Source organism: Anabrus simplex, chromosome 5 (assembly GCF_040414725.1).
Source record: "Anabrus simplex isolate iqAnaSimp1 chromosome 5, ASM4041472v1, whole genome shotgun sequence".
In the NCBI taxonomy this organism is placed as follows: Eukaryota; Metazoa; Arthropoda; class Insecta; order Orthoptera; family Tettigoniidae; genus Anabrus; species Anabrus simplex.
In genome coordinates, this window is record NC_090269.1 from 338629858 (window position 1) to 338652605 (window position 22748).

Below are 22748 nucleotides of genomic sequence, written 5' to 3' on the forward strand. Positions count from 1 at the left end.
AAGCTTGATTGCAAAGAGTTTGATTGCTTTAATCAATGGTTGTAGTGTTGTTTTGGTTAGGTCGTACAGGAATTTTACAGTTTTGTGGTTCCTCACGTATCGTCAGGTAAGATATTTTAATACTGACAACAAATTCAAGGTTGACATTAAGTCGTAATGTATATGTGCCGTTCTTTTTATTGATTACATTTCCGTTCATTTGGGCCAGTTCAATTCTGTGACAGTGTACACTGTGCATTAGGACACGTTTTACAACTTCGAATTTAAATTCTAATTGCAGATTTTTCAACGATGAAGTGTCATTACGAAGTTCTCGGAGTACCGAGAGATGTTAATGATGAAGATTTGAAGAAAGCTTATCGGAAGTTGGCCCTTAAATGGCACCCTGATAAAAATTTGGACAATTCCGAAGAAGCCAAGGAGCAGTTCCAGATTGTGCAACAAGCGTACGAAGTCCTTAGTGACACGCATGAACGAGCATGGTATGACAAACATAGAGAAGCAATCCTTAAAGGGGGGTTAGGATCAGATTACAAAGATGATTCTCTTGATGTATTCCCATATTTCACATCATCCTGTTTTAAGGGTTATGGCGATGATGATAAAGGTTTCTATGCCGTCTACAGAGAAGTTTTCAATAAACTTGCTGCTGAAGATTCGGAATATATGACGACTGAAGACAGTGACTTTGAGGTTCCAAGTTTTGGGAATTCCCAAAGTTCATATGAAGATGTAGTTCACCCATTTTATGCTTACTGGCAGAGTTACTCAACTAAGAAGTCATATGCATGGCTTGATCCATATGATATTAGACAGGCTCCCAACAGGCGAGTGATGCGTATGATAGAAAAGGAAAATAAGAAAGTGCGAGATAAAGCCAGAAAGGAGCGAAATGAAGAAGTGCGAAATCTTGTAGCTTTTGTTCGTAAAAGGGATAAGCGTGTGCAAGCACACATTAAAGCTCTTGAAGAGAGAGCTGCTGAGAATATCAAGAAGGCTGAAGAAAAGAGAAAGCAACAATTAAGAGAACGTCAGGATGCTTTAAAGGAGTATAAGGAATCGGAGTGGTCCAAGTTTTCCAATATGGAACGTGAACTTAAAGAAATTGAAGCTAATTTGGCACAAGAGTTTGGTGAGAGTGAGAATTCTTCAGAAATAGAGTCTGATAGTGATGAAAATGAAGATATGTATGAGACAGCTGGCAATAGTTTGTACTGTGTGGCATGTAACAAGGTTTTTAAAACAGATAAGGCATTTTCTAATCATGAAAATTCTAAAAAACACAAAGAAAATGTGGAATTATTGAAGCAACAGGTTTGTGAAGATGAGAAGTTGAATGCTGCAACCAGTGTTCTTTCTCTTAGTGAATGTGATGATAAGGGTAGTGATATTAGTATTGCAGATTCTCCTGATAATACTGAAGATGAAGTGGAAAACCCACAACCAAAATCTAAAAGAAAAAATAAGCAAAAGAAATCTGTTAAAAGCACAATCCTCATGCCTGATGAGAGTGATGATTTTGACTCTCCACTAATTTCAGAAGGTGAAATAGGAAATCTACAGCCAAAATCAAAAAGAAAAGTTAAGCAAAAGAAATCAGTAAAGAGGTCAAGCTTGATCCTTGACAGTGATGATTCTGATTCTCAAGTGAATTTACTTGCCAGTCAGTCAAAGAGGCAGCGTAGGAAACAGACTGAAAGAACTAAAGTGGTTGGTGTTGAAGAGTTTTCTTTAGATAGTAGTGTTTTAGATAATGCAAATGTGGAAAGTAACTGTACAGATTTAACTCATGATAACAGAAGTGATGGAAACAACACCAGTTGTATTGATGGTAAGAAAATAAATGAGAAGTCGAAAGGAAAGAAGGTGAAGGAACCTCGAAAGAAGGGGAAGAAAGATGCAGAAGAGTTTGTTGATGGTGCTAAAGATGTGAATGTTCGTTGTGTGACCTGTCAGTCTGTTTTTCCTTCCAAGAATAAATTATTTGATCACCTTAAGAAGACTGGACATTCTGTTTATATTCCTAAGACCACTAGTAAAATCAGTTTCTCTGAGGAAAAAGGAAAAACAAAATCTCGAAAAGTGAAATGACTTCAGAACTTTGATTAGTTTAGAATTTTTTAAATGTCAGTTTGAAGCAAAGAATTGTTATAAAATATTTGAATATTTAAAACCATGAAAACATAACCAATTTTTTGAAAGGTTATATTAATTATGAGTTAGGCTAGACCGTAAATCCTATCCATGATAACGCAAGTGTGCACTGTTGATTTAGATAGGCAAATTCATTTATCAAAAATTAAACATAATTTTCAAACAACTTAGGAAGTAGGCACATACTTAAAAGAATAGCTTGTTTAGCCTATATGGTAGAGCTTGATACCATTATACATGTTGGAAATTCAACATTTTGTGGAATTTCCGTTAATTATTCTGGAACTGTTCTGATAATTGGATACCGGTAATTTGTTTCCAGAGAAGGAAACAGGCAAGCTGGTAATTCTTTTAAAAATACTCTCTTTCACCTTTAATTTCACGTTTAAAACTTTTGATTTGTCCCCATTCGAAAGCCCCTACTACCCAGGGGGTCCCGTAAGTATGTCGTCATAGCTGTACCGGCGAATTCTGGCCTTGTTCCTTAACTCTCACTTGAATAACTTGCTAAGGGACTGCAAAATTAGAAGATTCATTCTAACATGTGACGCACAGGCCTCTAGTATCCCTGTGACAGTGTTGACTGGTGACAAGAACATGCCATAGTAATGTTGCGGATACTGCAATTACATCTGACATGTCACTTTCATAATTTATGTTTCGTTATTTTTGTGGAATGTGGCAACAGTGGACCACACATTATGCAAGCTCTATCAGAGACAATAGAACCTGTCCTCCAGCCAACAGGAACACAGGAATTCGTTGCATTTTGGAGAATTACATAGTGTCAGTTTTCATTTTTCTATGCCGGTATAAGTGTGATTATGTCTAGGAGCAGGTTGGTGGGTCCCTAGCAAAGCCTAAAAGAAGAATCACCACTTGGCTACTTTAGTTCTTGTTTCACTTGTTTCAGTACGGTAGTGAAGTGCAACTAGACTGCCGTACATCCCTCTTCAGCAAATGCCTTGTACCATTTATTTTTTGCATTTGGTCTTCAAAATATATCTTACAGCAAGAACCTTATTGGTAGTACCAAATTATTATATCCAATTTATTGCTATTCTGTTGGAAAAAAAATGAAATGGCTTATGGCTTTTAGTATCAAGAGTGTTCAAGGACAAGTTCGGCTCGCCAGATGCAGGTCTTTTGATTTGACACCCATAGGCGACCTGCGCATCGTGATGAGGATGAAATGATATTGAAGACGACACATACCCCCAGCCCCGTGCCAGCAAAATTAACCAATTATGGTTAAAATTCCCGACCCTGCCAGGAATCAAATCCAGGACCCCTGTGACCAAAGGACAGCGCGCTAACCATTTAGCCATGGAGCCAGACTGCTGTTCTGTTATAAATTCCTGACAGTTCTGTCATAGGAACATGCCAGTTGTTTATCGCTAGTGGCAATCTACAATTGACTGTACTATGTAACATACAGATGTTGAATGTCAAATCCATGATACTTGCATCTGTACTGGCAGCTCCTGCACTCTCTTGGTTCTCTATATACTTATGGCTTGCATCACAACAAGGAAGCAGCTTGCCTGTCAACAAGACCTTGCACCAATGAACGGTCTAGTGTGGTAAGCTGAGCACCTGATCTTATGCTCTAAGCTCTCAAGTTGAAGTATTATTGGTATTTCATAAATTATTTAGGCCTATCTGATGTCTGAATTTGTAATAATGTGACCTTTTTTTTTTTTTTTTTGCTAGGGGTAGAAATGAATATATTTCCATTTAAAACAAATATGAAATATGGGATGAATTTACGTCACTGAGGATGGAGTAGACAAATAGTGGATACAAAATTAAGACACTCAGTAACTTGTTTTGTCATACATGGGTTTCATCACAAGGTTTGCCACCTCAAGAAATATCATGTAGGCCCTACCAGATTCACAGTGTATATGTACCATATGTAGTGTCATCGGCTGTGTGACATATACCATGCACTTATATGCAAGAAATTGAAGTTTTCTTTGAACTGTTGCCTATGAGATACATAAGGCTGGGATATACAGTCCACTAGACTTGGCCTCGAGATACTTCTGACAAGCGCCGCTTGAGTTCTCTTTACTGAGCTGTCTTGCCTGCTCATTGCAACATGTTCCAGTACAAAAACCTATTAAAATTAATTAAAACTAGCAATTTCACAAGACACCAAACAGATGTGAGATTTTTAAAAATAGACCCAGAGCAGTTGTATGACTTAATTTCTACAACTTTTATTATAATTTGGATCCACCTTATTCAATACATAAAAACTGTTGTTTAGATGAAATTACAACATATATTTCAATCAGAACTAGTTTTGACGCCCATTTGCATCATCAGCTGATATTGCTTCTTGGAAAAATTGGCGATCACATAAGTTTATCTACGTCAAATTGAACGCAATTTAAAACCATATTAACAACCTAAAACTGTGTTACGAATATACTGTCTCGAAGTCCACATTTTCTACAAGTCCGAGACTTGCAAGTCATAAATCTTAAATGAAAACATATGCAAACCAGTTTGCTCACTAATAAAATAACGTGGATTTAAAAGAACAACAACTTAAAAATAAAATAGTCTTGAAGAAACATTAGCTTAATTTATCACACTTCTTAAAATGTGACGTAGAATCATATTAAACTACTTCAATAAAATCTTCAGTCACTTTAATGGAGCTGTCGTAGTGAGGTGGAAATGAGCAATCAGTCCTTTAAGATGTTAACAAGTACAACGTTCCCAGTTCAATGCAGACCTGAAATAATAGGAATGTAATAAACTATCACTTAACTGAAGAGGCAATATATAAAATTACGTCTTATAACGTAAACGTTTTTACGTGACTCACCTCAAAAGATCGCTGTCCATGTGAAGCACAGTGAAGCCTAGCGAGCAGTGTTGTGATAGTAATCAAGTGTCCAAGGTTGGTCGGGACCAAATAGGGGAAAGTGGGAGGAGTAACTGAGGAGCGGCAACTTGTTGGAGCTCCGGAGGGCGTGGTTGTAAAAAGCAACTAGTAAAGCTATTACGCGTAATATGAAACACCGTCCTATTGACCGAGATATGTATCTTTTTTAAAAAATCAATAAGGAAATCAAAAAGAATATTTAATTTTCAGAAATTTCATTTAAATTAAGGTTTGGATTAAAATACTGATCCAGGTGTATATCCCTTTCAGACCTGAAAGAAAACTGGAGGTGTGAATTTTTGTTTGTATGTCAAAAACTGACTAAAATGCTCCTCAATACATATATTGATAGATTATTTTACAAAATAAAAACTAACATCCGAAAAAAAGGACCCACACAATTGTGCGTATCAAAATTCAAAACCTCGTATCATATACGATGATGTATCTTCAAAATTTACGTTCACCAACCAATGTACACACTTCATTGAATATATTCTGGTATTCACTAAAGCTTCTAGATTAATATAAACACAATAAATAAATACTTACTTTTGGCACTACTGCTTCCTGCCATCTCGCCGATCAACTGTGCTTTTTAAACTCTTCTTCCTTCGCCCTGGCGGTCAAGCGCATACTAAAAAGAATTTAAATACACGCCACATGTCCCGCACAATCACCGCAGTCCGGTCTAGCGCCGAAAAACATCAAATACGGTCAGGGATAAATAAAATACGAACCCGCACAATTGTGCGTACACGGTCTGAAAGGGTTATAGCAACCCTCCGTAACATCCAGCAAACTTCCTTTTCCTAAGCTCTCCAAGATCTCAATGTCCTGTTCTATAGATGTGAATTTATGCTTTAGATCATGTACATGCTGGCCTACCACGGAAAATCTGTTATATTTTATGGCATTAGTATGTTCCGTGTATCTAATTTTAGTTTGACCTAGATATGTGCACCCACAGTCATTACATTTAAATCTATACACACCCGATTTGGAATATGGGTTTGATCTATTAACTGAGGCTGAATTGTGCAATACAACTGTATTATTATCAGTACGAAACGAAACCTTAACATTATGTTTCTTTGTAGAAAATATGGACTTTGGGACAGTATAATCATAACACAGTTTTAGCTTGTTAATATGGTTTTAAATTGTGTTCAATTTGACGTAGATAAACTTATGTGATTGCCAATTTTTCCAAGAACCTATATCAGCTGATGATGACGCAAATGGGCGTCGAAACTAGTTCTGATTGAAATATATGTTGTAATTTTATCTAAACAACAGTTTTTATGTATTGAATAAGGTGGATCCAAATTATAATAAAAGTTGTAATCCAGGTTCAATATGGACAAACAATGAAATTTATTAATTTAACTTTTACTTTCTACAACGTATTTCTTACACTTTGCTTAAACGAAATAAGTAATTCACAAAAGAAGCAGAGAAGTCTATTAGCAAGTTTGTAGCTTCTTCCCATTTTCTCTAATTCTGCCTCAATGTATCCGAAAATTCTGAGTTACCATGCGGTCATAAAGAACTTTGGGTTCAATCACCATTTTATAAATGATCAGCTATGCTACCTTTTCCTCCACACATCTGATGTTGAGACATTCAAATTGAAGCTGCTGTTTGGAGAGCGATGGGCCATTTCGCCCTTAGAAAACCCTATCTAATTTTTCAGCAACTTCTGATGTGGTACAGTTAGGCAGTGTAAGGATCTCGAATCTGTAGCTGGTAGGTGCTTTCCTATGCTAGAGGACGCAATTTTTTAGCATCGTTTCTCCGTTTTTCACTTTTTCTTCCCATAAGATTCAGTTTGTTCCAACAGGAATAAAGTTCTTAAATTATCATTTGTACCATTATTTTCAATTTGGTTTACTTTTTGGTCAAGTTCAGATACCTTAAATCATTTTTCTGATTTGATTACCGTATCCTACTTCTCAATATAAAGACTGTTTTCCATATTCTGGCATTTGAAATCTCATTAGTTTAGATTTAACATAGATACTCATAGCCTTTCCTTGACATAGAAACGAGACTTGTAGGTACTTCTTTTTTGTTTGTGGGTGACTTAGATCAGTTATATGCTGAAGATATGGTATGTTCATCGTTATCTGAATCAGAAATTTTACTAAATTCTGATGGCAATACGTCATTTCTTGGAGCTGGAGCTTTCCTGCATTTGACACTTTTCTGTTGTGAACAGGATACACACTAAAAACAGAATGGAACTTTGTTGGGGAGAATTTGCTTGACTGATACGCTTACACTGAAATCTGGTGTGTTAAAATGCAAGTTACATACTCGTGCCTCAAAATAGCTTGCCTGCATTTCTCTCATAAACCGCACTCCGAAGAAAAATTATTGAACGTCACATTTCTTGCGTTTTAGCGGTATCCGAAGTACATAGAGATACACAACAGTGCACCATTCTTTTCAATCTCACTGACAGAAATGATACGCACAATAAATTGCATAAAATCAACACAACATCACAATTACTCCGTACATCACAATGTTAAAGTCCACCAAGAGCAGAACAGAAACCTGACATCTAGCGGCCAAACCGTCTTTTCAGCGGCGAATTAGTAGCTATGTCCCAGCCTTGTATATCTCATAGGCAACGACTGAACTAAGCACAGATTAAATATGTACACATGTATCTGTTCATCTGTATAGTTCATGGTGTCACTAAACGCTCTATTATATATGGCCATTGGTTGCAATAAAACTTTATATTTAAAACAAAGTTGGTGTTGATATCTCCAGTGTTAATCATCCCAAAAAAACATTGTTGTGTCATACCTGATTGTTTCATAATCTGACTGACAAAATATTCCACTCGATTTAATATACATACCATTCGCTATGAATTGGAGCTAATGAGTAGGACAGATCTTAAATTGTGTATCAATTTAATACTGCTATTAAAAAAATTACACCTTGGTTGCTTATTCCAGTTTCAATAGTACAACAGTCGTTAAACGATTTTACTTGCAATGAGCAATCTGTAACTAACAGGGGGGGAATGACTATATGATGCTCAGTACTTCATAAAACTTGTCAACTTCCTTCTCGCCTGCACTCTCTTATGGTGAATAGACTGAGATAGTTCTTGTCCCAATTCCTTGAACTGCTAAATCCACCTCTATCTTTCACACATTTACATGCCTAACAGAAACTTATGTTGTGTGCAATAGCCGTAATAGTATTCCTGTTGAATAGTCCTTTGCCACACTCTGCCCTTCCCTTTTTAAGGCTGAAAACATAGTCGAGCAGGAAGCAAAGCAGCAAGCAGAGCAACGAGCAAAGCATTTTATCAGCGTGCCCATGAAAGATGTTGGTGCTCATAGTGGAGTGGAGAGCAAAACAGCAAGCATTGTATGCCGAAGTCTTCGCAGTCAAGTAGTGAATGATGGGCGAGTTGTTATTGGAAAATTCTGGAACAGTTTTCTTATTTTTCTTTTTCTTAATAAGAATCAAAAACTGTTCAAAGTTGAAAGTAAGGGCAAAAAATGACTTGCATTACATGTAAGGAAAATTCTGCATTAAAAATCTGCTATTTGCTACAAAATGCAGATACAACAAAGACTAGGTACTGGTACTTAAGACGTGGACAAACTTTAATCTCCAAAATTCCTTTGTACATCTGTCAGTGACAAAAGAGCCTAGTGAGAAATATTAGATTAGCTGTCCCAGCTATTCTCGGAATGAATTGAAGGGAATACTTATTTGATTTCACAGTCTTGGGCTGTTTTAAGGCAAGTCAGTATGTGCAGTTATGAAATAAATTTCCTATATTTCCTCATGCATTATGTCGGGTGACAGAACAGCCAGTCGAGAAAGATTATCCAAGAATCCTGAATGTGTCTCCACACATGCTGTGTCTAATACAAAATAGTTACTGGAAAAGAAAAAAAGCTAACTTAGGCTAAGTATCTTTTAAAAGTTATTCTAATATTATTAAGTCTTTATTATAGTAATGTCTATGTTCATAGTGTAACGGTTAGCACTATTAGCTGCATCCTCCTGGGCCTGGGTTCGATATCCAAAAAGCCAAAAATTTAAGATTGGAAATGGGCCGATATGTGGTTAAAACGGTACATGCCGCTCATCTCCATTGAAAAGAGCTGCACCACCTGGGGGCCAAGCACACAAATTTTCTTAATTACAGTAATAACACCATTAGATGTATTGCTCTATTGCATTTAAAGCCAATTTAGTTTCATCCATTTTAATAATAAACAATGAAAATACACACATGTAGTAAATAAGCACAATTTAAAATTGCTCATCCAGCAAGTGCGTGTAAGCGATGTCGATGCCCATCGCTAAAAGATTGTTATTAGTAAAACGAACCCCATGGCGCAACAGCCCTTGAAGGGCCTTGGCCTGCCAAGCGACTGCTGCACAGCCCAAAGGCCTGCAGATTATGAGGTGACGTGTGGTCAGCACAACAAATCCTCTCGGCCGTTTTTCTTGGCTCTCTAGATCGGGGCCGCCATCTCACCGTCAGATAGCTCCTCAATTGTAATCACGTAGGCTGAGTGGACCTCGAACCAGTCCTCAGGTCCAGGTAAAAATCCCTGCCCTGGCCGGAAATCAAACCCGGGGCCTCTGGGTAAGAGGCAGGCACGCTACCACTGCACCGCGGAGCTGGCTAGACAAAGTCACCTCCGTACAGGCCATGAAGGCACTTGGAGGAGTGGAAGATAAGGACTCCATCATTGTTAACCGCGGCACCTGATGGGGTAGAGTGGTTAGCACTGCGCCCGGCCGCCTTTGCCCCCAGGTATTAACCTGGTAGGGCCTACTCATTTTTGGTGTAGGCTGAGTGAACCTCAGGGCCATATGCACCTCCAGAAGTGGAAATCTTGTTTCTTAAATTTTACGACTTCCTGACGGGGATTCGAACCCACGTCCTTCCGGGCCAACCGAGCACGCCTTTACCACCTCGGCCAGGCAGCCCCTATTCCATATAAAATATGACATGGAATTGGATGAAATGAATGTGGTGACTTGAATAACTCTCTTTTTATAAATATACAACTACCCGTTATTATTGCACGATTTGAAACATTACAGACTTTCAATTCGTGTAGAAGAACAAGTAATTAACACTTATTTATTGGAATTTCCACATGCCCCATTAATATTGATAGATCCCTATCAAATTCCATTTTGTTCGCCAAGTTCTTTTCCAAGGAGTCCCTGGCCTGTCAAATGAAAGTGTGGTCGGTAAAAATTCTGTGAAGCAAGATGCTTCCCTACTTACACATAGTCCCAGTGATAATCTCTCCTCTAACAGGTTAGGGACAATGGTGGATTGTATAGTCCTAACTGCCTGAGCATAAGGAGAGCCATGACTGAATAGCAACTGGTATCCCTACTCTCAGGACCACTTACTAGGCCACCCATGGTTCAAAAACCAGGATATGAGTACAGCAACCACACCATGAACTTCAATAAAACTCGTATGGGGACTATTCACATGGGATGAAATGGTACCCCTGATACATCTGACAATGTCTCTTCACCTATAAACAATACAGGAACCTGCTGTCAGATCATGTTCACCTCCAGCACGCTCCAGGGGGATCTGTACATACAGTAAGACAATGCGCTGTCCAGTCATTCCCAAACTGTGGTTCATTGGTTCGATGAACACTCCATGAACATAGCAGTGTTTGCCTTGTCCATAAGGTCACCCGACCTCAGTCGTATTGAGCACATCTAGGATGCTGTTAAGAGAGATGTACGTGCCATTGACCCTGCTCTGAACAATCACTGTGCATTACAGGAGTCTGTGCAGTGGTTGTGGAACAGTATGACTTCTTAACCTTTTGGTAACTTGTGGAGTCCTTGTCATGCTGTGTTGCCATTGTCATCAGGGTAAAAGTAGATACTGCACACATCTAGCCAGTTATCTCATCAGTGTAAAAACAAACGTTATAACAACTACCATTGCCAATTAGTCCATTACCATGATGGTTGACAATATTTTCTCATCAGCGATGCTCTCTGTTAATAAAATGCCAGGCTGAGTTGCTCAGACGGTTGAGGTGCTGGCCTTCTGACCCTAACTTGGCAGGTTCGATCTTGGTTCAGTCCGGTGGTATTTGAAGGTGCTCAAATACGTCAGCCCCATGTAGGTAGATTTACTGGCACGTAAAAGAACTCCCGCGGGGCTAAATTCCGGCACCTTGGCGTCTCTCAAAAACCGTAAAAAAGTAGTTAGTGGGACGTAATGCAAATAACATTATTATAATTGTCCGTTGTAAGTGGGTCGTTTGATACAGCTAATAATAAATTTGACATTTCTTTGCGTGGCCCATTCAGTATTGCTATATCATTGTATACCAGTGTCCGACTCGTTGGCTGAACAGTCAGCGTACTGGCCTTCAGTTCAGAGGGTCCCAGGTTCGATTCCCGGCCGGGTCGGGGATTTTAACCTTAATTGGTTAATTCCTTCGGCACGGGGGCTGGATGTATGTGTTGTCTTCATCATCATTTCATCCTCATCACGATGTGCAGGTCGCCTACGGGTGTCAAATAGAAAGACCTGCACCGGGCGAGTCGAACCCGTCCTGGGATATCCCGGCACTAAAAACCATACGACATTTCATTGTATACCAGTCAAATAATGTATAGCCTAGTCCACGACCTTGCTATCTTGAACATTTCATAAGCCATGGTAACTGTGCTACACCGTCCGATGACTCTGCAAGATGTGAAATCAACAATATATGTTAAAAAGTGAAGCCAATGTAGATCTCTGTGCTAGCATGAAATTGTATCGAGGCACAGAAGCTAACGGCAGGAGGCAATCAACCAATGTATGCACATATAGATCAGTGTTGCAGTATTTTATTATGCACAAACTGAACATAAAACTACCTTACAAACAGCTAACACCGTTCAGTATTGTCCCCTGGAGTTTCGATACGCCATTTTCAATAATTGTGGAGCAAGGTATTGAATACCATCGGCGATGTTGGCCGCTTGTCGCCATATGCTGTTACAATGGCCGCCCTGTTTGCAAAGTCCATCCTATGCAATAACTTTTTTAGTTTCGGAATGAGATCAGAGTCACATAGATTGAGATGTGGTGAATAGAGAGGGTGTTCTAAGACATCTCAGCGTTATCATGAAAGGGTATGACACTGTTATCCACTGCCTTATATTTCTACTGAGGTTATGAAGCAGATGGCAATGCAGAAATTTGTGATCATTGATGGCATGGCTCTCACAAATAGGATGATAGTCAAGGCAACCTTGGCTATCATACATCAAAATGAGTATGATCCTTATGAGCGATGGAATCTGTCACACCTTGTGTCATTTTGCTATCAACATGTTCCAGATTTTGTCAGTTTTAATAATGTGGCTTAACATGTTGCCTTCACACTGAACTCACTGCATGTGGATATGGAGTATTGGGTCCACTTCTGTACCTCTGTTTACTATGTTAAACCTCTTGGAATACTTCTTACACACCTGCAAATCCAGTCATAAAGTGCAAAAACACTGTCAGCCTAGACATATTTGTATACATGGATAATTCCTGCATAGTCAAGTGTTGGTCTTCAGTTAACCATGGTCATGAACACATTTGTCTAAGCAGACACGAGAAGTCCACTGTGCATCCAATCCTCATTTCCGCCACCCAACATGCAACAGTTCAGTATGGCAACACCCCATTACTCACTGCTTCTCCTAGCTTCATATGAAACTTATGGGTATTTCTGCCATAGAGAACTGCAATTTTCATAATATAACCACTGTTACACTTTACCACATCCATCTTGGAGCATGGCCTCACACTCTTACTGTGTCATGGGTGGTCCCCTGTTCCCACATTAACAAACTCGAACTGTTGATGGCCTTTGGTAGCATGTGCCACAGGGTTACTGTTATGCCACTTGTTCACACACTGGATAACTTGCAACCTACTGTACTGTTTTTTTCCTGAATCATCAGCAACTTAGTGTTATGCTGCTGGAGCAGGATCCACTTTTAGAATCCTCTATTGCCACTTTGCACGGTCTTGGATGAATGACACAGATTCCTATGCCATTGTTGATAATGTCGTGCCATTGTTGCTTAGTCGGCCACATGGTTGTTGGCCATCGTCAACAGCAAAGTGATAGGACACATTGGCACCTGTTCCAGGTGCTGCTTGTAAAACGTAACCAAACCATTGTAGTCGCCTTCTTGCATTGTATCGTGAAAGGGGGTGATACAAACTGCTGCCTGAGAGTTTCATTTAGGATATGATCCTGGCGGGAGAGACCCAGAGTCAAGCAGATCATGTGCGTTTCCATTGCCAGAAGGCAGTTCATTAGTTTTGGTTGCAGGCCAGCATTCTGTGTTGTACAATGCCACCAGACATACAACAGTTCAGTACATCATTGACTTCAGGTGGATTGGCATTCTATGGTCGCCCAAAGTATCTGTGACTTCCCTCCACTTCGATTATGTTGCCCTGACTCACGCTCTAACATCATCATCGATTCCATGTTCACCCTGCAGGTACAATCCCAGGTGTATGAACAATTTAGCTTTGTGAAAATGTGCACTATAATTTGAATGGAACCATCAGCCAGACTTTTTAACTCAGCCCACATCTGTACTAGTCGCTGCAGCTTTTTCCTAGATATAGCTGCAAGCATGATGTTTTTAGCATATTGCAGCGTCCATGAGACATCATAATGCAAATCGCATGTTATAGTGTCCATGACAAGAATGAAAATGAGTAGTCACAGCGTAGATCCGTGATGGACGCTGGCTTTCGCACAGAAGTCATCCGAGGTGCTAACTGAGCATCAAACATGGCTGATGGTGTTTGAGTAGAGCAGTCAAATTCAGTTGATGAGGAACTCTGCAACGCCATGGTCACGCAACAAGTACCATATAAGTTAGTGTGGGTCTCTCTCAATTCTCCAAATTGAGGAAAGCTAGATGTAATGGCTTTCTCTTTGCCTAATCTTTCTCTAGCAGCACCCATGTGGCCAAAATTCCATTTGTAATGTTGGAACCTTTGACAAATCCACACTGGTTGGTAGTGAGAGTACAATGCTGCAAAGATTCTGGTCAAGAACCTTCTCAAAGATCTTCAGGGTGTGACACAAGATGTGAATTAGTCGATAATTTGGACACAAAGATAGGATTCTTCTTGTTTTTTTTTAAATGGGTACTGTTACATGCACTGTCCAGCCAGTAGGAATTTGATCCAACTCAATTATGACATCAATGAACTCTGTGAACCAGGTAATAGTGGTTTCCTGAAGTTCATCGAGCTTACTCTCTCTCTCTCTCTCTCATGATTTTAGGGATGGGACTTGCACCTTCCTGACCTTCGGGGATAGGCTGGTGAGGGAACTCTATATTTGAAATCTTACTGATGTGTTTTTGCCACAGTTTCAGAATTGCACTCTGGCCATACAGCCTATGCCCATCCTTGTCCTTCACACTGTCTTGAGCTGCTTTGCATCAAGCTCTTGCCAGTCTGTAGATAACCTCCGCACCCTCCTTTGTGCCCAATTGCTCTTGAAGGCTGCTGTAATGTTCGTCACATGCAGCCACTACAGTCTTCGTAGCTTCCCTCTGTATTTCTGCCAGTTTTCACCTGTATTCTGTGTAAATCACTCCTTAAAGGCTGACTTCTTTTGCATCTTTTGCTTTACCTGGTCCATCCAAAGCCACATCTTTTATCTATGTGTCAGTGCCCAAACTTCTTTGTGCCAAGTGCCCTTTTCACAACAGTGAAGACTGAGTTACAGAGAGCTACCCATGCCCTATCTTCGAGTTTGGAGTGATCGCAGAGAGCCTGGTGCTGTTGATAACTCCTTGATGCTTATATGGTTTCCATAATTTGGTTGTCTTTTGGCGTGCTGAGCCACAGCTTTTGTGAATGACGATTGTCATACCAATGACAACTTGTGTTGAGGAGCCAAGCATTCAGATTGACTTTTGCATTTAGCACACCAGGGAAATCTTGCTTTCACACAAGAACAAAGTCAATTTGGCTGCTGGTATTGTCACTGGTATAGATGATCAAGTGAATGGGTCACATCTTGAAATATGTGGCGGCGATGAGCAGATTGGTTGCTTCGCCAACCATCATCATTCCTCAAGCCGTATCCTTTGTTTCCATGGCGTCATACTCCTCACTGGCACTTCCAACATGGCCAGTCAGGTCTCCACAAAGTAGTAGTAGATCCCCTGCTCGACAGGATAATATGTGTGTAGGATGATAATTAGTTTATAATATCGCCCATTCAATACATATACCGGGCGAGTTGGCCGTGTGGTTAGGGGCGCGCAGCTGTGAGCTTGCATCCAGGAGATAGTGGGTTCGAATACCACTGTCGGCAGCCCTGAAGATGGTTTTCCGTGGTTTCCCATTTTTACACCTTAATTAAGGCCACAGCCGCTTCCTTCCCACTCCTAGCCTTTCCTATCCCATCATCGCCATAGGACCTGTCTGTGTCAATGCAACGTAAAGCCACCAGCAAGAAATTCAATACATAATACATATTTTATTCAATACATATTTTATGTATTGAATAGGTGATATTATAAACTAATTAGCATCCTACATATAGTATCTTCAATACGGATCGATAATGATATTTATCACTTGCAAGGACAAGATGTGGTCGAACAACTCATTTCAGAACTGATGCTTTTGTTCTGTTCCTGAATATCTCTACATAATTTCCACAAGCTTAATTACTCTGATGTAAATTACCTATCTTTTAAAATTAACATTACACATCTGAAGCCTAAATCACAAAAATATCACGTCAGGAACAACAGAGAATAATATCCAAAACAGACTAGAATGCAGCCACTGTTTTTATCCTTAACTAGTGCTTCATAACATGAATGTATCATGTTGGTAGAGTTGGAAATCAAGATATTTGAAAAAGAAGCTCTTATTCTTGGTACCATGTAGGCCTTCTTCAACACATGTAATATGTGCTTTATTAGTCTGTTATAGAAATATAGGTATCATTGATTTTGAAATGTAATTGCTTATTTCAAAACCAGGATTTTTTTCTTCTGTTGATCGAAGTAGCTTGAATAATGTGAGTTAATACAGTGTTGCCTGCTCTGAAATATGAATCATAACTCATAGTTAACAGATTAATATTATCATTTGTTTTATTTCATTTTTAACAGTCAACATTTTCACAGTCTTTTGTGAAGAACTTCCCTAAGTAGCATATTGTATACACAATAAGAGCAGTATGCAAAGTTTAAAAATGTTCACAATACTGATAAACTCAGTATCTGTAAACATTAAAACAAAAGAAAGAAACCTATGGTACACACAGCCTATAGGGTCGTCACCTATCACGGGGTCTGCCATCCCAGCCAAATAACCTGCAGATACTGGAGTACCATGTGGTCAGCTTGGCAGCATCCTCAGTTATATTGCTTGGCTTTTGTTACCAGGGTCAAAACTAATTTATTTTGACAGACTGAAGAACCTAGCAGTTATGAATTAACTGAGTCAAAACTGAAAAGAAATGGCTTCATATATCACCATATAGTGTTAACATTATATGTATTGTTATTTCTTAGAGTGAAATACATGCATCATAGTGGGTGTTATGAAAAAAGAATATTATGGCTGCATGGTTTGGGTCACATAGCTAACAGCTTGCATTCGGGAGATAGTGGGTTTGAACCCCACTTCCGGCAGCCCTGAAGATGGATTTCTGTGGTTTCCCATTTTCACACCAGGCAAATGCTGAGGTTGTACCTTAATTAAGGCCATGGTCGCTTCCTTCCCACTTCCAGACATTTCTATCCTATCGTCGCAATAAGACCTACCTGTGTCAGTGCGCAATAGAGAAAAATGAAAAAAAAGTTTTACTTAATATTTGCTTTGAATGTGGTCTCCAGTAAAGATGGTGAAATGTGAGCATGTATGTGAAACTGTAATATCTATAATGGTCATGCATGCAAGTCTTTAGAATATTACAACAGCTTTTTTAATGTTTAAATGTACAGTACTACATTATTATTTTGTATGAATGCTATTGAAGGACATTATTTCAATAAAAAACAAAGTTGGAATGAGTACTTTTGGAACATATAGCCTATGTTAAGTTCCTTATCAGTCTGTAAATTATAATAGTGTGTGATTATAAATAGTACATTATTTGTTAGTTTTAAAATTGTAAAGGGATCTTGTTTTGTATTACATTATGTTGCCACTTGGTGTGTGAATACATTGTGAATCAATTCAGTAATCTGAAATATTAGGCTTGGCTATATACTGAGATGGCAATGCACAAAACTGCATGGAAATAAGCTATTTGTTAAACATCAGATTGTCTATAATTTCTCTTTCTTGCTACTGAGAGGTATTGTCTAGGAAGAGTGGTACTTTGTGACTGTTAAGCATAATAATGAATATATCTCATTACAGATAAACTTCAGGTCAAAAATACACAGTTAAAAAGAATTAGGGGAACATGTTTTTGAACATATGCCATTTTCCACAAAACAATACCTCACACCCAGATATATTACCAACTAGACCTTTATTCTTTACCGACCAGGCGAGTTGGCCGTGCAGTTAGTCGCGCAGCTGTGGGCTTGCATCTGGAAGATAGTGGATTCGAATCCCACTGTCGGCAGCCCTGAAGATGGTTTTCCGTGGTTTCCCATTTTCACACCAGGCAAATGCTGGGGCTGTACCTCAGTTAAGGCCACGGCTGCTTCCTTCCCACTCCTATGCTTTCCCTATCCCATCGTCGCCATAAGACCTATCTGTGTCAGTGCGCCGTAAAGCAAATAGCAAAAAAATATATATATTCCTTACCGTTGAAGTGTACAAAAGAACATTGATAGATTCATGTTCATTTTCAGAACACAAATGGAAATGTCCAAAGTGAAAACAAAGTGATAACAGTCTACCAGGGTGGATTTTTATCACCATTAGATAGCTTCAGTGTGGTGTATGTTCTCCACAAGCTTGGCACCTACATGGCATGCTCCGTATAAGTCGATGGAGGTCACGTTGCGGTATCAGGTCCCATTCTTTAATGAGAGCCTGTTCGAGATCTTGGAGAGTCTGTGGTGGAACAGGACACCCACGAACACTTCTGTCAAGCCTATCCTGCACATGCTCAATGGGATTAAGGTCGGGACTCACTGCTGGCCATTCCATCTCTTGCTGTCTAGCCTATCCCACGCATGCTCAGTGGGATTAAGGCCGGGACTCACTGCTCGCCATTCCATCTCTTGCTGTCTTAGCCTATCCCACACATGCTAATGGGATTAAGGTTGGGACTCTCTGCTCGCCGTTCAGTCTCTTGAATGTCCAGTTCTTGCTAGAGAGCTCTGGTGATACGCGCTGCCCTGGCATTGTCGTGCATGAGTATGAATTCAGGGCCAACACCGTATACAACAACCAACACATGCTGTAGCAGTGTCTGCTCGATGTATCCCACATTGGTAAGATTACCACGGACGACGACAAGATCCGTATGGCCATCAATACTGATGCCACCCTACACCATCACAGAACCTTGTCAGAATCGATCGCCTTCCTGGACAACATTTGGCATGTACTGCTAACCACGGTGTCTCCATACACGTTGACGTCCATCACGCTGTGTGAGAGGAAATCTGGACTCGTCTGTGAACAACACAGGTCTCCATTGGCAAAGTTGCCAGTTGACGTGGGTACGGGCAAACAGAAGGCGAGCTGCACAATGTTGCTGCATTAAACGGGGCACTTGAACCGGATTTCTGGGTCGTAAGGACACTTCCCTTAACCTGTTCCTTACTGTCTGGTCTGACACCGTGACTCCAGGGACCCTCCTGAGGTCTTGTTGCAGTTCTCTGGCAGTTGCTGAAGGACACCGCAACTCACAGATGGTCAGATATCGGTCATCCTGTGGGGTTGCCATGCGTCCACGACCTTGTCCAACCCTACTTGTGAACTGGCCTGTCTTATTGTAGGGATTCCACAAGTGGGGAATAACTGACGGAGAGACTTTGAGATCCACAGCAACACGACGAACAGTCCATCCTTCCTGGATCAAAGTGAAGGCCCTTATGACTTGAACCTCGTTAAGATGTCTCGTGGGATGTGCTGACGTATAATGTGCTCAAATGACCACAGCAGTCTGTGTAAAGGCCAGTCTCCACTGAGTAACATTTAACACCAACATGTTAAATTTAACATGTTACAATTGACATGTATATTGTTATTGTCTCTTCTAATTGACTTTGCATGTTAACTCAGAATGTTGAGGTTTACACTTTTAACGTTGGCGTATTTTCCGCTCCAAGTGGAAAACATGTCAAGTCAATTCGTTGTTCATGAGATGTCGGCACAGCTTCGGCAACTTCCTTGCCGTTTCTATGTCAACAGATAGCCAAACGACGCTAATGACGTGCTTCTCGTGAAGTAGGATTATAGTTACAACACTCTGCAACACTAATTCTCTTTGTTATAAGCTACAAATAGAGTACCGGTACGCGCACGCGTGTCGTTCTCTCTGCACTATACAAAAGTTTATAGTCAGAAATGGAGTGGGGCAAGATTACTTTAAGGACTTTTAATGACATAATAGAAAGGCCTTGTTTGTGGGATGTCTCATCAAAGGAATAGAGAGATAAAGCGAAGAAAGCCGACAGTGTCCAGGAACTCTAAATTATCTATAATTATTTCCGCGAGTGCATCGAAAAAAAAAGTAGCGTCCCTCCGCTCCCAGTACAGTTGAGTATTGCAACAAAATCGGAAAAGTCGGGAGGCGGGAGCGGACGAAGTTTATACTTCAAAGAGGTTTGCTTTTGAAGCATGAGGGGAGGAAAAGTGTCTATTAAAACTGCATTTCTAAATCATAAGAAGCAACAGTGGCAGTAACAAAGGCCAAATCCTCTTCATCTGAGTCCACTGTCTTGTTTGAAAATACTAGACATCCCCGAAATGTATTACCGCAAATTGATATGATGAACTACCTATATATATATATAAACAAAGAAAGTCAAGTTTAACATGTTTATTAAGTGTGGACACAATGTTAAATAAAACAGTATTTAACATGCTTAACACTTTTAACATTTAACATCTTGTTGTTAAATGTTAATCCATGGGGACCAGCCTTAAGTCACAATGACACACGGATGCACCACTATTCACTTTATTTTGAGGGGTCACCTGACAGTTTTTGCATGGCTACACCTACAGATGGAGTACAACTTCGATTCGACATACCCTGAGTAGCTAAGGTCTCAGGGTATGTTGTACAACCATTGGAACCCCATCTACCAAATTAACGTTCACATACCGGATGTTACAAAACATGTTCCCCTAATTTTTGCTTTACAACCATTGGAACCCATGTACCAAATTAACATTCACATATCAGACATTACAAAACATGTTCCCCTAATTTTTTTGAACTGTGTATTTCCACGTATAAGTTTTAAATAAGTTGTGATTATGTTCTATGTATAGATGAAGTTGGGTGCAGTTATTCTGTAAGCAGATTGTTAACCTACTGTAAACTTAAGATGAGAAAGTTCCAAAACAGTTTCTTTCATTAAAATTGCTTCTCTATAATAAAATAGAACCAACAGAATTGTCCTAGTTTTATTTCCTGAGGAGTTTTTATAAATAAATGATTCTGTCCAAAATTTAATGACTAGCAGAAGGACATTTGGATACTTAGGTCAAGAACAATGTAGATAAGAAAAACACACTTACTCTATACTTTCAGACTGAAAGAAGGAAAAGAGAAAGAGGAAGTGACTGAGGTAAGGACCTTTATGAGGGAGCCTTTACAAGATTTGCAATAAGAAATCTGCTTAACTTTCATTCAGTAAGGGCAGAGAAAATATTGGGTGATATTTCGAAACTACAGGAACAATAGAACTTACATTGTGCATCATTAAAGAGTGTAATAAATACAGGTGTGCGAGTTATTTTCTTCCTTTTAGCTTTAAAATAATCTCCCTCTAGTAAAATTAATTGGATGCTAGTTATCTTGCACTCAAAATCCACTCGGGCAATGCCATCTTAAACATAAGTTGCCGCTGTTCAAAGGTTTTTCAAACATTGGCCAGTAGCATTTTCTGTGTCATTGAATTGGTACAGGTTGAGTGAACTTATAGAACTATACACTGTTAACTTCTGTTTGCTGTCCTTGTATTTTTTGCATTTCTGGTTAATTTATTAACATTTAATTTGTTCTTGTGATATAACTTATATGAATACTTAATTTATTGATGAGCTAATAAAATTATTATAATTTCATGGAAGTAATTGCTGATTAACCTGTGCTTTTTATTCTGCTTCTTCTTCTTAGCATTTATCCCACTGTGTTGCAGGATCTGCTTGACAGCATTGCTTGCGCCACTTAAAACAGTCTAGTACGTCTCTAGAGGTAAGATTTTTGACCTACCGGACGAGGTGGCCATGCGGTTAGGGACGCACTGCTGTGAGCTTGCATCTGGGAGATAATGGGTTCAAATCCCAATGTCGGCAGCCCTGAAGATAGTTTTCCTGGGTTTCCCATTTTCACACCATGCAAATGCTGGGGCTGTACCTTAAGTAAGGCCACGACCGCTTCCTTCCAAATCCTAGCCCTTTCGTATCCCAACGTCACCATAAAACTTATCTATGTCGGTGCGATGTAAAGCCACTAGCAAAAAATTTTTTTGACCACCTTTTATCATCATTCAGTCTTTCTTGCCATCTCATCTTTAGATGTCTTCTTGTCCTACTACCTGTTACCAACACATTTGTCACTGATTTTGACATAGACTTTTCATTGCTGCCCAGAACGACTGTATCATCCCAGCCTTGATTCTCGCATCTTCTCGTCTATTGGAGCAGTACCAAATATTGTGCAAATGCGTTAATTCTTCACTTAACCAATTTTTTTATATTTTTTTAACAAATATCCTTACGTCGCACCAACACAGATAGGTCTTACGGTGATGATGGCTTGGAGTGGGAAGGAAGCAGCCATGGCGTTAATTAAGGTATAGCCCCAGCATTTGCCGGTGTGAAAATGGGAAACCATGAAAAACCATCTTCAGGGTTGCCTCCTGGGGTTCGAACCCACTATCTCCCAGATACTGACCGCACTAAAGTGACTGCAGCTATCGAGCTCGGTAATTTTGTTATTTCAAGAGATCATCTCGGCATTTTCTTCTCCATGGTATGGAAGGTCTGTTCATGTTTCTTATCACTAGCCAACACTGAGACATACAAAGCCACTGGTTTGACTATAGTGTGGTCCATCTTAGATTTGAGAGGTAGAGGGATTTTCCTGTCACACAGTCTTCACTCAGTCGATCACCATTGATCTGCATTTAGGGCTGTTACCCAGTTAGCAGTTTCCCTAACAATTTCTTATCTAGTCAGTTCCTAAATGATTTCAATGAAGTTGGAAATTTATCAAACATCTCCTTTGATTAAATTATTCCAATTCTAATTCTCTCCCTGTAAACTAGTATTGGCCCCAATTTGTCCTTTTGAATTACAACTTTATTTTATGATCTTTTCTAATCTTAAAAACCCCACTCAAGTTTATTGATCTCTTATGTCATTCCAAACCAATGGCAGCTCAAAACATTCCATTGCGAGTTGGCCGTGCGCGTAGAGGCGCGCGGCTGTGAGCTTGCATCCGGGAGATAG

General features: G+C 39.6%; 2 protein-coding genes across 7 annotated transcripts in view; both read left to right on the top strand.

The window, feature by feature from the left end:
* Positions 1 to 22748, top strand: part of LOC136874080 (methyltransferase-like 26) — a 49306-nt gene that overhangs the window by 118 nt on the left and 26440 nt on the right. Inside the window, exons 1-2 of one of the 6 annotated variants that reach the window (XM_067147614.2) lie at positions 29 to 106; positions 21434 to 21489. The exons of 1 other annotated variant lie outside the window; for it this stretch is intronic. Coding sequence is in view for 1 of the 5 variants with exons in the window: in XM_067147611.2 (XP_067003712.1) it covers positions 470 to 482 (13 nt within the window). In the remaining 4 variants the exon portion in view is untranslated. Of the gene's footprint in view, positions 1 to 28; positions 107 to 379; positions 483 to 21433; positions 21490 to 22748 lie in introns of those variants that run through there. 4 more of the 6 variants (XM_067147617.2, XM_067147616.2, XM_067147615.2 and 1 more) reach the window with 4 other exon arrangements.
* Positions 4 to 3054, top strand: LOC136874079 (dnaJ homolog subfamily C member 21). The gene is made up of 2 exons (XM_067147610.2): positions 4 to 106; positions 281 to 3054. Exon 2 carries the CDS (start codon positions 292 to 294, stop codon positions 2089 to 2091), a length of 1800 nt encoding a protein of 599 aa, XP_067003711.2. The 5' UTR covers positions 4 to 106; positions 281 to 291; the 3' UTR covers positions 2092 to 3054.

Bases quoted from the DNA above. Each gene is read 5' to 3' on its own strand.
- LOC136874079 (XM_067147610.2), top strand. From the start codon at position 292: ATGAAGTGTCATTACGAAGTTCTCGGAGTACCGAGAGATGTTAATGAT.